General features: G+C 47.8%; 5 protein-coding genes; 3 read left to right on the forward strand and 2 right to left on the reverse strand.

Annotated features, from left to right (window-relative positions):
• Positions 1 to 516: 516 nt before the first annotated feature.
• FFUJ_12106 (related to putative tartrate transporter) lies at positions 517 to 2,122 on the forward strand (the record flags this gene model as incomplete). XM_023571080.1 has 4 exons in its annotated part: positions 517 to 859; positions 911 to 1,600; positions 1,651 to 1,904; positions 1,952 to 2,122. The coding sequence occupies 4 exons, from the start codon at positions 517 to 519 to the stop codon at positions 2,120 to 2,122; spliced, it is 1,458 nt and encodes a 485-aa protein (XP_023438088.1).
• Positions 2,123 to 3,226: 1,104 nt separating this feature from the next.
• FFUJ_12107 (related to chitinase) lies at positions 3,227 to 8,895 on the reverse strand (the record flags this gene model as incomplete). XM_023571081.1 has 18 exons in its annotated part: positions 3,227 to 3,353; positions 3,439 to 3,673; positions 3,776 to 3,860; positions 3,931 to 4,226; positions 4,280 to 4,423; positions 4,474 to 5,080; positions 5,131 to 5,185; positions 5,257 to 5,286; positions 5,339 to 5,427; positions 5,496 to 6,053; positions 6,113 to 6,543; positions 6,594 to 6,642; positions 6,696 to 7,197; positions 7,246 to 7,342; positions 7,404 to 7,569; positions 7,626 to 7,930; positions 8,009 to 8,014; positions 8,079 to 8,895. 18 exons carry the CDS (start codon positions 8,893 to 8,895, stop codon positions 3,227 to 3,229), a joined length of 4,599 nt encoding a protein of 1,532 aa, XP_023438128.1.
• Positions 8,896 to 10,066: 1,171 nt separating this feature from the next.
• Positions 10,067 to 10,883, forward strand: FFUJ_12108 (uncharacterized protein; the record flags this gene model as incomplete). XM_023571082.1 has 5 exons in its annotated part: positions 10,067 to 10,078; positions 10,147 to 10,250; positions 10,312 to 10,419; positions 10,469 to 10,588; positions 10,646 to 10,883. The coding sequence occupies 5 exons, from the start codon at positions 10,067 to 10,069 to the stop codon at positions 10,881 to 10,883; spliced, it is 582 nt and encodes a 193-aa protein (XP_023438129.1).
• A 587-nt stretch (positions 10,884 to 11,470) lies between these two features.
• Positions 11,471 to 12,049, forward strand: FFUJ_12109 (uncharacterized protein; the record flags this gene model as incomplete). Its single annotated transcript, XM_023571083.1, has 1 exon — positions 11,471 to 12,049. One exon carries the CDS (start codon positions 11,471 to 11,473, stop codon positions 12,047 to 12,049), a length of 579 nt encoding a protein of 192 aa, XP_023438089.1.
• A 255-nt stretch (positions 12,050 to 12,304) lies between these two features.
• FFUJ_12110 (uncharacterized protein) lies at positions 12,305 to 13,894 on the reverse strand (the record flags this gene model as incomplete). The annotated part of the gene is made up of 1 exon (XM_023571087.1): positions 12,305 to 13,894. The coding sequence occupies one exon, from the start codon at positions 13,892 to 13,894 to the stop codon at positions 12,305 to 12,307; it is 1,590 nt and encodes a 529-aa protein (XP_023438090.1).
• Positions 13,895 to 14,148: the final 254 nt, after the last annotated feature.

Below are 14,148 nucleotides of genomic sequence, written 5' to 3' on the forward strand. Positions count from 1 at the left end.
GGTGGCAAACTGTGGCTGGCCAAGACCGCCGAATGGAAAATATCAACCGATGTTGCAATTCGCGAATGCTTTTTTAATCATTTGATCATATGATAGTGCGTATAATGCCGCGGCTATGAAGCTGCAGTTGGCATTTGCTGTCGAAGAGTAGACTTTCTCAAGATGGCATCTAGGTCTGGGCATCTGAAATTTCTGTGTAGGCCAATACGAGCAGTAGTGGTGACCTGATTTCCAAAGATACCTGGTCAGACTAGCCAGTAAAGTGTGTCCAGCGGCCAAGTAGCTGCTACGACGCTAAGGCTGAACCTTGTTCACAGACTGCCATCCCAACCAAAACAATAGTGCCATCGTAACGCGGGGTAATCTGGGGTAACTAGGGCACTGGTAATCCAAGCAAGACAACTCGCCGCCACGATCGAGGAGAAGATCGAGTATCTATATCATTGGCAGCCCATTCGCCGTTTCCAGCGAAAGTCATCAAACACCACGGTTCAATCTTCTCTACCTCTTTGCAACATGTCCAGTGCCCAAGACAAGAATCACGCTGAAGCCCTTGATGTTGACGAAAAGGGACATTCTGATCACTTCGAAAAGCATGACACCCACATCTTCTCGGCGGTTGACGAGACCGGTACACACAAGAAGATCGATCCAGCTGAGATTAAGCTTGTGAAGAAGCTGGATTGGATCATTCTTCCGATTCTGTGGATTATGTACTGGTTCAATTACCTTGATCGCAACGCTATCACTGTTGCGCGCCTGGATGGCTTGGAGATGGAGCTCAATTTGACTTCTACAGAGTATCAGACATGCGTTTCGATCTTATTTGTCGGATATATTCTTGGTCAAATCCCGTCAAGTAAGTAGAGTACTATTTGTCACCTGCTGCTTCAACTGATAGACCCCTTAGACATGCTCATGACTCGAATCCGACCTTCCCTCTACATGTCCGGTGCCATGGCTCTCTGGGCCGTCGTGAGCACTCTCACTGCGATCTGCCATGACTTCAAAGGCCTTGTCCTCACGCGATTTTTTCTCGGCGTTACCGAAGCCCCTTTCTATCCCGGCGCGCTTTACGTCCTCTCGATATTCTATACCAAGAAAGAGATAGCAACTCGTATCTCTATCTTGTTCACAGCCAACATCTGCGGAACTGCATTTGCAGGACTCATTGCGATTGGCGTCTTTGAAATGAGCGGTGTTGCAGGTCTTGCCGGATGGAGATGGCTCTTCATACTTCAGGGAATCATCACATTTGTTATCTCCCTCGCTTCAGCATTTGTTCTGCCTGATGAGCCCATCAACACGCGTTGGCTCACGGAGGAAGAGAGGGTCCTGGCCCATGAGCGGATCGCTGCCGATACTGTACAGATCCGAACCAATACGACGACTTTTGCTGGACTTGTCGATGCCTGCAAGGATCCTCGACTTTGGGTCCTCGTCTTCATGCAGCACTTTCACATGGCTGCTAGCAACTTTAAGAACTTCTTTCCTACCATCGTGGGAACACTCGGCTTCGACCGCAACACTACGCTGGCTCTAACCTGTCCCCCATATATCGTGTCTGGTATTGTCTGTATTGCATGGGCCACGAATTCTGGTACGTTTCCCGCAACGAATCTTCTCGAGCACCACCTGACAGCAAAACAGGTCGTAGGAACGAAAGAACCTGGCACATCACCATTGCGAAAGTGATGGCTGTTTTTGGCTTCATACTAGCTTGCACGGTTCACAATACTGGCGCTCGCTATTTCGCAATGTGTGTCTTTGCCAGTGGCGTCTATGCCTGTAACAGTGTTATCCTCGGTTGGGTCGCGAGCACATGCGGTCAGACCAGAGAGAAAAAGGCTATTTCTCTCGCTCTAGCAAACACCGTTGCCACACTTGGTCCCATCTACACCCCAGTAGGTTTATCGATCTTTGAAATTTGATTACGACTGACACCATCTAGTATCTTTGGCCGAGTTCAGATGAGCCCATGTACCCTGTCGCCATGTCCAGCAGTGCCACCTTTTCTGCTGCCTCGGCTGCCCTAGCTTGGGTGCTTAGATGGATGCTCATCCGTGAGAATCGCAAGATTCGGGCTTCAAACAATGAAGAGAGGCTCTTCTATGCATACTAGATTTGGCAACCAATATCAGTGGCTTTAAGAAGCATTTAGATAGTCTATGTAGTTAAACCTGTATCTTAACTTGGCGCTGTTTATTAAGCTAAAGCTTAAATAATTATAAGAAATATTAAAGTTTAAAAGTAAAGATTTATATAAGTAGACTAAACTAATTGATATCTAAGCCTGCAAGCCTAGCAAGAAATTCACTCAAACCCCAAGCCCCAGGATCCGGCACCTGCTGGAACCCAGAACCACCAATGTATTCACTCCGTCCCAGGCTAGCTTTCATGCCTACAGTTGTTTCTGCCCCATACTTCGCAGCCTCTGCTGCTCGGACCAAGCTGTTAGTTTTGACGAGCTTTTGAATAAATGGCTCCAGAGCATCAATGACAGTACGGTCGCCAATACGCGCTGGTGTGTATCTAGCTAAAACACTGCTACTCTTGCAATACGCGCTGGTGTGTATCTAGCTAAAACACTGCTACTCTTGCAATACGCGCTGGTGTGTATCTAGCTAAAACACTGCTAAGATACGTACCCTAAGTGTCTTACTATGAACGCTTATGCGACATCCGTCTACGTGCCGGGCGCGATCCCACCGTGATCAACACATCCTTCATTCTTCCGTGCTTGAACCAGACCAGACCGTTGGGATGTGAGACCGTGACCCGAAACCTCCAAGCGCAACCCTACAACCACTCCGGACGGACGATCGAAAGGCGTCAGCCGCCGCGAGAGCCGTATACAATATTCTTAAACTGGAGTGCGGACTGCAAGGCCAAGATGCCATGCTGTCAAAAAGACACATATATCCATCTAACTCGGTTAGCCAAGAGTTCCAGCGCGTGGAATATCCTTTTAGTCTACTGAAAGAGGTTGTCAAAAACATAATCTTCATCTTCATATCCCAAGTAGATAAACTACACGGACTGCAATGGTCAGTAAACTCATTCAAATTTCATACCAATAGCTCTGAAATGTCAATGTGCAGTACAGAAACCAGACTGAATTCCTATCAAGTTTACTAGCTATAAAAGGCTACTTTGTAGATACCTTTCAAACTACAGGTAGCTACATCAATATGGATATCGATATATGACCCTCCCAATTCTATCATCAAGCTTTTGGCGCGTCCATGTTGTTGCAGGTGCTGGTGAACTTAATCTGTCTGTAGTTGAACCAGTTGTTCTCGAACCACATCTTAACGAACTGCAGATTACTATAGCATCCAAGAGTAGCGCAGCTATGAAATATACCTGGTCAGCCATCTGTATGAAAGGTAGTACAAGCGTAACTTGTGCTAGTCTTATGAGATTCTTATCACTTACTTTCTTCCGTCATACATTGCCTTGAAACTCGCTCTCGACCTTCGGACTATAGTGTCGAGTAATTCGCGATTGAATTCTTTCCATTCTTTCTGAAGATTGGGAGCCGCGACACCGCCGGTATTTGTTTGTGCCGCGTACCAAGTATCGAATTCGCCCATGTGGTCGTAAATGGCCTCATAAACAACACAGAACTTGGCCCATATTTCTTTGTTGTTCATGTAGTTAAACAACATCCCTAGAGCAAGCTGTTAGTAAAGTGTTTATTGGTGACTCTCCCGGGGGCGAAAAAATGATTCAAAGGATCATTAGAGTGCAAGGGATGGATGGGGTAACATACCTAGTTCTTTAGCCTCTTGAAGTTGAACATCTCCATCCATCCTTGAATATTCATTGGGATCAGTTGGCTCGCTGCTGGTAAACAACTGAAGTTACAAGTTAGATGGTCCCGGCGGAGTTTAAAGATGAGATGGAAAGAAGATGGCGGCGACTCACGTTTCCTTTCTTACGATTCAATCTAGATTGTAGAAGGGACAATCGGTCAAGATGGTTTTCGCTGCCTAGCTCCGAAAGGAGCATTTGCGCAAACGGTACCTGCTGGTTACCCGCTCTCCCCATTTTGAGCTTCCACTTCGGGTTATTCTGAGGGGTCTTAATCCATTGATTAGTCCAGGAACATGGTGCCTTTGGTGTGGGATTTGCTGGCATAGGTTGCTGTTTCTTGAAGAAGCCTTTATCGAGCCATTCAGAGAAGAATCTTCCGATGATCTGTCCTTCAAATACATGCTCGGCTATCTTGACATTAGTGTATGGTTTTCCCTTGAACGTATGGCAGATGACTTACTCTGGTAGCCGGCTCGGAATTGTTTCTTCACACCTTTGGCATTGACCCAGATAGTATCGGCTTTTGGCAAAGCAGTGACTCCCCAATTGTCACATACAAAGGACGAATTTCCCCAATATCGCGAAACGGAATCCCACTTGCCGCCTTCGATCCCGTCCCAAGGCCAGTTAGGTTTCCTGGGGAAGGCCGGGTACCAATAAGGGGAACGAGTCCAATCATACCTGCTTTACCCACGACGGTAGAGCAGATCCGGACGTGCTTAACCGACCGGGTGGCTTCTCCCAGCTTCCGAGTATGCAACATGTGTACTGGCGTGGTGTCCGTGCTATCTTCAACTTCGTCCTCATCTGCTGCATCCCGTTTGGCCGGTCCGATGGCAAGCTGGACTTCCTGTTGCCAAGTCAAGCCGTTATTTTCGAAGTCGCAGTCGTCGCATGGAGGAATATCGCTGAAGCCATACTTGAATTCCATGCTCTCACAGCCGCAGCAGAAGTCGCGCGACTCTTCGTCCTCTTCATTGCACCTTTCGCAATCGACGCAGTCAAACTTTGGCCGGCGATCAAGGATCTGATCATCCATGCCAATCATGCGCTTGGTTATATCTTGTCCGGAATCTAGACCCCAACCAGGCATGCTACCAGCTTGTCGACGAGCAAGAGAGTTCAACTCAAACACTTCTTCATCCGAGAAAGTCTCATTAAAGTCCTGGCCTGATGATAAGAGAGTTGATGCACGTTTCGAGGTCGATGATGAAGAGCTCCCGCCATTCTTGAAGCATTGTGCTCCATCCTTTGGCCCTTGCTATGCGAATGTTAGTAGAGTGCAAATCAGGACTAGAAGATAAAGCTTACCGTCTCTTGAACGAGATAACCTTGGCTCATTTCCGAGTCCCAACCGATGGACTCTCTATAAAGGAAAGACTTGATTAGTTCCAATACAGAAGCCGCCAAAGGCATGCTGTGCCTGGAGAGACTTACCCATTGCTTGCTACTTGAGAAATATCGGTTCTAAAGTCGACGTTAAAGAAACGTATGTTGAATGGTAGGGTGTATAACTTACGAAACCTCGTACTTGGCGCATGATTTATCAGAGCCTTTCTTTCCGGGGCCGAAGGTGAATGTTGACTCGGTATTGTACGCGAGAGCGAGCTAAAGCGATGTTAGGATCGTCAACGGTTCCTGTTCGTCAAGAAACGTAGTGGAAAGCTTTCACTTACCTCTGGCAGCCCAGCCCTGATCTTGAATAGGTCTTTGTATAGGATAAACTCGATGTTCAAGCCAAAAACAACTTGGCTGCCGATTGTGATCGCGCCACCATTTGGTGAAGAGCCGTAAAGAACGTTGTCGTCACCTAACTGAAAATGTGTCTTTTTGACCTTGCTCGCAAACTTATCCGAGTCTTCGTGGTCGCCTTTCCAAGGAAAGTCGGCCTGGAACTTTCCGAAGTCAGAGACAACGCGAGCGTTGAGACGCCCATTAAAAGACGCTGCAGACTGTGTATTATCTCGATCAGTGCCGTTGAACGTGCCGATGCTGTAGGTGACTTTGTAGTATGGCTGAAAAGAAACCAAGCCACCCGAATGGCCTGCATTGATAATGTGGCCATCAAGATTGACTTTGCCCACAGTGTCATCTTGGGCGGGGTTTCCCTTTCGTGCTTTCGCCACGTCAACGTCACCAAGACCGCCGAAGCCAAAGGTCATGTCGCTTTTGCCTTCCACTCGGAGGAATCCATGGGATTGTCTCGCGTCCCAAGATCCGCTCTTTTCTGTACCCTGTAATAGACTTAGACACGCATTCGGTGAGACATGAAAGCAGAGGGCAGAGAACTTACGATCAATGAGAATCCGTAGTAGAATTGAGCGTCAATTTCGCCATCGACGTAGGCTCCAAAGCCCTCATTGTAGTCGGAGCCATCGATGTCGCAATTATCGACAGTCTGCCAGTACAGCGGTGCACTGACGTCCCTCTTGATCGTCGTTGCAGACTTAGGGTCAAAGGTGTACTTATCGTCATCATCGTAAACCGAGTTCCATTCAAGGTCAGTTGGCGCAAAGAACCGCTCATCGAGGTGTTTCAGATCACGAGACTGAATGCCAGGTCTGTCAACCAGCTGATTCCAGTACCCGGGGGCGTTGGAGTAATCCATGCGGATACTGGTGTTGTTGGAATCGCGACGCATGAGTTTGAAGTTGAAGTCAAACGTGAAGTCGAAAATCTGAGAGAAACGTTGGTGATGAGAAAAAGCATGAGGGATAGATTGGTCTGCGAGGCATTAGACGGCTGAGATAAACGATATGGGGTCAAGCTCTTACTTTTGGATGCTGTGAGCGATATGGCTCTGACAAGTTGGTTTGAAGCACACTATAAATCATTTGTTAGTCAATTTGATCTCTTATGATCATTGGGATACATACGCTGTCAGGCATCTCGACAACGGTGCCTTCGACACCACGTTCCATGATCTGATAGCACCCTTCCAGATCTCCACTGACACATGTAACACGAGCAGTACGAGGGGACTCTTTGGGAAGGTCTAGGACATCCTCAGGACATGAAAGGAAGACAAAGGGCTCAGGCTGGCCGTCTCGCTTGCGCAGGCTGCTGACGACGTGCGAGTCACCCGCCACAAGGAGGAATCCAAACCCAGATGTGGTAGGATCGGTGCCATCACCGAATGTTACCAAACCATAATTGGGCTTGCCACCAGAAGCAGGAAGATATTCCTTGGGGAACAGCTTGTCCAAGTCGACCAAGTCGAATGTGCCTTCTACGCTGTCTAGTAGCGAGGGATCTGACACAGCGCGGAGTGACTCAAGACTGCTATCATCGAGATCAATTGCCCAGATCATGACCCCAGACAGTCCCATCTTGTTGGCATAGTCAATCTTGGCTTGAATGGTGGATGGGTCATCATATCTATCGTCACATTAGCAACTGTGGCTTTGATATGAACTAGGTACTCACGAAATCCAGCTATTATCGTCGTACACTAGATACCGACAAGCTGCTTGTTTGTCCAGGTATGATGTGGCGCCGGTTCTTCGCACGATGTCCCTGATTTCTAGAGTCCAACCATATTAGCTTGAGTCATTATCTTCACTCGCAATATAGGCACAGCATACCTTTGTAAGACAAGATCCCCGCCGTATTGGTGCAAGGCCCAGCAGCACCGGGGCCAGTGAACGCACAACCCGGCTTCCAACAAGAGCTTGAAGCAAGTGTAAATGAACGACCGTAAAAGCCTAAGCCCATGACGATCTTCGATGGCTCAACATTCGTGCGCCAGAACTGTTGTCAATTAGCAGTGCGTTGGGGATGGACGTTCCTTGGTCTCGGTCACTTACTAAGTCGAGAGCAAGGTCAATCTCAGTCAGATTAGTATGGGAGAGAACATGTTTGCCTATAGGGTTATCTCCATCCCAAACACCGTGAAGATCATAGGACATGAGGTTGATCCAATCAACACTCTCTGACATGTTTTTGATGTCGAAGTGACGAAGGTACCAGTACGAGGTTGGCGCGGTGAAAGTTGTGATATAATCGCGACCACTGGCTGTAATAGCTTGGCGGAGCTCTTTGAGCATGGCAGTATAGTTCTCGCCATCTTTGTCGGAGCCACCAGGGTCCTTGGCTCCGGGATACTCCCAGTCTGCGCCAAGTTAGAACTGTTATAGAAGCCAGCCTCCATTCTGAATAGAGGCATGGAGGTAGAGAGGTTGGCACATACCAAAGTCTATCGATACAATTAGCAAAGGGGATTTCCAAGCCTATAGATGAACATTGGAGCTTTGACTTACCAACTCCATCATAACCGTATTCTGACAAGAAGCCCAAGAGATTCTTGATGAATGTTGCACGGTTTGCTTGACTAGATACCATAGTAGGAAAAACGCTCTGCCAAGGGCCAGGATCATTGAAAGTCCAACCTCCTAAGGCAATCATAATCTTGAGACCTGGGTTCTGGGCCTTTATCTCGCCGACATTCCTATAGACATCTGAACTAAGACCATCCATATTTGCGATGCGGAAGTTCGAGTCAATGTATCCAAAGGATACAATAAGATGTGTAAGATAGTTGACGGGAATCTCACCTACGCTCATCTTACCGCAGGCGTGTTGATCGTTCCATGCCTCCCAGTATCCAACGACACGTTTGCGAACGTTGGTAGGGGATGGCTTGGGCTTGGGCTGCGCCCAGTTGGACTGGCAAGACTTGCCGCAGAACTCGGATGTTGTGCCGCAGAACCCGAATTCTGAACAACATACGTTAAGAGGACAAGTTTGGCCTGGCGTGGCAGCATTGACACCACAGTCAGCTTTAGCGTCACAATGAGATTGACAACCTTTGCCGCAGTACTTGTCGCCGAAACCGCACCAGCCATCTTTGCCGCAACAAGCCTTGTTAGAACAGGGCTTAGTTGGACCGCAGCTGAAGTCTCCAGTACCAGAGGCACCGGCTGCTGCACTCAGCTCTCGGGGCACGAGATATCTAGAAAAGACAGATTCAATATGCTCAACGTCAGTTGACAAGCAAAGCGAGGGAGAGAAAAGAAGATTGAGTGAAAAAAGGAAAAGATAGACAAGGAGTGCTGGCGGCTTCTTGGAAGCTGCCATAGTGAAAGTAGGAAGCTGGGCGTAACAAAAGAGTGTTTAGGGTTACTACGCAAACAATTCATTCCAAACAGAAACAGATATTAAGTAAAAACTACGAACAAAGACGAATTTTGTCTATTAAGATTTCAATACCGAGGCGCCCTTGACGAGCGGAATTCACACTGACAAGACGCGATAAAGTCAGGCCAGTCGAAAAGCTTGATCACTTTCGGATCAGTCGGCATATGGATTCGAAAGAATCAGGCACGACTTGATTAAAATTATCAGGGGTGATTACGGGCCATCAAGTTCCGTTTCCAACCAACACACAAAGATTGACTAAGTGTGAACGAAAATCGCTGTTGTTATCCATATAATCCTGGAAAATGCCCATTTGGGAATCCACCTTATGGCTGTTAGTTGTTAGTATACAGGACAATCAGCGGATCAAGGGTCCAGCTGAAGAAGGGTTGTAAGGGTCTCCGGACTCGACCGGGCTGTGGGCCAGATCAGCAGAAGGAACGTTACAGCGAAAGATCCTTTGCTAACAGAATGGTTACTCTGATGGGGGGAGATTCTATAAGCGACGTTGACAAAAATGCTACAACCAACAAGAATATCGGGCCGGAAATGGGGCATGGACAGTGATATACATGTGAATCTGCAGAACCAACAACCAACAACCATAAAGTGGATTTCCCAATTTGGCATCTCCAGGGCTGAGTAGAATACAAGCTCCGCACTGGCCATCGCCTTGCAGCAAAAGTGCCAAGGGCGGCGGCTAATCGTCTTGGCGCCAATGGCCGTTTAACCGTCGACCGAGGGCCCGAGGGAGATGGATATCCCTTGAAACAGGCAACCAAGTGAAAGTCGTACCTGCGTCCGATGGTACTTTTGGCGAGATAGCCGTGGAAACCTGTATTGAGGCTAATACCTGCATCTGTAGATTATGAGTAATTTTAAGCTAAATCGCTCACTCTAACCTCGCGTTATCATATCATTTTAGGATGACTCGGTCTGTCATCCTTCACTCTAACATACACCTCCCTACCAGCGTTTTTGAAGAACCTTATGTTTGGCTGCAGCCGCACACTTTCCATCCTCAGAAAGATTCGCACTTTGCATATCTATCCCATGACAGAATTTCTTGCTTCATTTTCAACTAGCTACGCTTTTACTGAATGGTTATGAAATGAAGCCTACTGTGTTTATCCGGCGATTCTTGCGGGAGTGTTGTCGAGCTTTGTCTCGGCAGCTACTACCTGTAAGCAGTACACGGTTCAACAGAAGGACACCTGCCGCACCATTGCCAAGGCAAACAAGGTCACTTACGCTCAGCTTCTCTCTTGGAACCCAACCCTGGATGTCACTTGCGAGTAAGCATCAGCAATAATGGACATCGACTTTAATGTTCTCTGATACTAAGCATATATATAGAAACTTGAGCCAGCAAAAGGATGGCAAAATCTGCATCAGCAATCCGCTTGGTAACTTCGCTCTTCCTACCACCTCAAAACCAGTGCCTACTTTGTATACCACAGAAGCGTACGACAAAACTTCGACCATTGTAATCTATACACTGACCAATACACAGTCCCATATCTTCTCCCACTGGACACGGCACCAACGCCCATTGTGGTAAGTGGTATAAGGTTGCTCTCGGCGATGATTGCTCTGTTATCGCCACAAACAACACCATCACGCGAAAGGACTTGTAAAGCATCCCTCCCTTGCTATTCCACCACTTCTCGCACTGACCTAGATCTTACAGGCTGTTTCTGAACCAAGAGCTTTTCTCGAATTGTACCAACCTGCTGGCCGGTGTCTATTACTGTGTCCAACCTGTCGGTTATATCTCTACTTACCCCGGATACGATGGCTCCTCCACAAGACCGCCGATCCAGCCAATGTCGGCCACGACGCTACCTAATCCTCCAGCAAATACCAATAAGCCCGCCCTATCGATGATTCCTATTGCCAACGGGACCCGCAAAGATTGTGTCAAGTAGGCCTGCACATTCTGAGTTTATACATGTATCACAGCTGACCTTCCCATAGATATACTTACATGGCAAACATTACGGATAACCCTGTTGCGGACTGCTGGAGCTTATGCAATCTTTGGGACCAATCCCCACAGATATGGTCATGTTCGAGAAGATATATCGTATACTCGATTTAACAACCGCTAGGATTTTATTCTTTGGAACCCATCGTTGGCGGAGTCAAAAGACGCAGAGACATTTGAGGCGACAACAGAGAGGCCTGCTGTAAACCCGTATACCTACCCATGCACTCTCTCGGCCAACTCATCGTATTGTGTAATGCTAGCCTCTCCCACACCATGTAAGCTTCGGCCGTACCGTCCTGAAGTCGATGACACTCTCTGAAATACTGACCAAGGACTTGCGTAGCGCCGGACGTCGATATTCAGCCGCCCACCCCTCTCGCGGCCGGAACCCCAGCGAACTGCACACGATACCATCAGGTTATGTCTTATAACACGTGCGAAAACATTATGGCCCAGTACTTTCTTAATATCGACCAGTTCTTTTTTATGAATCCCACTATTAGAAAAGACTGCACTGGGCTCGCAATGGGTACATGGTACTGCGTCTCAATTTGGCCAGACGGCGATGCTCCCGATGATCAAGATTCAGTCCCAACCACCACCACCACCACCGCTAAGTCCGAAACAACGGGTGCCTCGGCTACGAATACTGCGTCTTCCACACCGTCACCCATTCAGACTGGGATGGTGTCGAACTGCAACAGCTTCTACAAGGTCCAAGCTGGTGATGGCTGCTGGGCCATATCGAGTGCCAAGAAGATCAACCTTGACGATTTCTATAAATGGAATCCTGCCGTTAAAACTGATTGTTCTGCGTTGCAGCCTGACTACTGGGTTTGTATCGGCGTTAAAGCCAGTCAGACTTCAATCTCATCTCGCACAACTAAGACCTCGACCTCAGGTGGTATCACTACGCCAACTCCAACGCAGGCTGGTATGGTTATGGGCTGCAAGTCATTCTACAAAGTGAAGAAGGGTGACGGTTGTTGGGCCAATGCGAACGCTAACAAGATCAAACTTGACGATTTCTACAAGTGGAACCCTGCCGTCAAAAGTGATTGTTCTGCCCTCCAGCCAGATTACAATGTCTGTATTGGCGTTTAGATATCAATCTCTGTACTAAAGAGGGGGCACAAAGCCTAGCTTGTTGACAGATAATAAGCTCAGTAAGTAACAGGTGGGCCAAGGCAAGACCACCTTTAATGGTATCTTATAATTTCTCTTGTACATAGTTTTGCAATATTAGGAAATATGACTTTTTCTGTTTAAAGAGCCTATGATATGGTGCCTCTTTGAGCGTATATATAATGATTTGCGTTGAAAGAGTACTAAATGTATGAGAATAATTATTGGTTGCCATTAAACTAGCCACAAATTCTTATCAACATGGGGCACTTTGAAAGTAGGGTTAAATATATCCCGCTTAACGCCACCTTGGCCAGGATATATGATGTCCGGATGCTCCACAAAGGGATTGCCCCCTTCTCCGTACAAAACCGATTGGACAAGCTCATCAATCTCGACATACCATCCGCGCGCATCTCCTTGGCCATATGGCATCCCAGAAACGATCATGTGGACCGTGGGTCTTTCTTCGACTGGCCTCGATCGCCAGTCAAGGACATCGCGCATACTAGGCAGCAGCTCCCTAGTTCCATGATCCAGACTTCCCCATGCCAAATAGCGTAACTCAACAGATCGGAGAGTTCGTGGCAGAGCGGAAAGAAGTTCTATCAAGTCATCGTGTTGTACGAGCATATTAGAGATGCCGAAATGACGAAGCCGTGGCCACTGATCAACAGGAAAGATAGTCCGAAGCGGAAAGGCATATTTCTCGATATCTTTCCAATCAAGCTGTTCGCTTGAGCCGCCGGTGATCCCCATGGTACTGCGTAAGCACATGTGCTCAAGATCCTTTGCTTGAGCTAAAGCATCGTGAAGGAGTCCGCTCTTATATGACTCCCAGTCCTCGCGCTCGAGAACACCCGTGAAAAGATCAAGACTGAGATATCGAAAGCCAGGACGCTTCAGCAGTGTGACTAGATCATCATACTCGACGCAGCGTTGATCAAAGATACGGCAGTTCAGTCCACTTCCAATTTCATGACCCCCGATGCTCAGTTCGGTGATAGAATGATCGTCATGCTCAACCAGGGCTCGAGTCACTACCCGATATCCACGCCATTTAGCCCTGTAGTTCTCAACAGTGCAATCGGGGCCGTACATCTCCTGGTGGGGACTACTGTCGTCCGACACCCACGGGAGCACATCAACAGGCGATGACAGCTCATTAGTATACCAAGGCCATGCTTTAGGCAAAGGGTAATCGAAACCACGAGGAAATGCTCTGATCATAGGTGTTCTATAGAGCGGGTTTCGTATTCTCCCATGAGTGGAGGGTGTAATGGTCACTCGCTTAAGCGAGGGAAATCGCTGCAGGCCATACTTGAAAGCCTTGATGTCGGCATTAGACGCGAGAACCTGGCGCTGATCTTCGAGTAGTCCTTTGTAATACGCCCAGGACTCTTCAATACCCATGAGATAATCAGGAAGAATGTAAGACCCATCATTTCTATAATCAGACCGGCCCTTTTCGAACCAAAGGGGGCATCCATTGTTGGTCACGACATCATCTGGGTCGACGCCGTCTTCTTCGTATTCCATCCGATCTTCTTCCAATTCTGGTCCAGCAGTCAAGCGTGCATCGTCCCACACGATCTCAGTGACCTGGTGGCGGATGGTTTCATCATCTGCAATTGCGCGGAACACTTTAAGATTGGTAGAGTTGGCTGAGATATAAACGCGGTCAAAGCTCAAGGGGATGAGCTTTGCCATTGCCGAACATGTTGCGCGTAGATTCTTGACATCGCCGCTTTCCAGATGTGCGTAGATTGCTTCGCGCACTTCTTCTGGTAGCGTTGGTAGGATAAAAGGCGTTGGGGAAGCCATTGTCGCTGAAAAAAGGTGGCAGAAATGAAGTACATAGAAGTGGGCGCTTATGCTGTATTTATGTCTTTTATCCATAGGCAGGTGGTTACGTGAATGGCCAAGTGGAAACTCGCTAGATTTCTTACATTGACGCCGGTGTGGGTATGGAAAGTGAGTTTGAAGTAAATACCTAGGGTAGGTAAAAAAAATCATGTTTCCTCCTCCCTCACCGTATTTGCAATGATGATGCTTGTTGAGCTGCCATGTCGCGCACG

The sequence above is a fragment of the Fusarium fujikuroi genome, chromosome FFUJ_chr11 (genome assembly GCF_900079805.1).
Source record: "Fusarium fujikuroi IMI 58289 draft genome, chromosome FFUJ_chr11".
Classification (NCBI taxonomy): Eukaryota; Fungi; Ascomycota; class Sordariomycetes; order Hypocreales; family Nectriaceae; genus Fusarium; species Fusarium fujikuroi.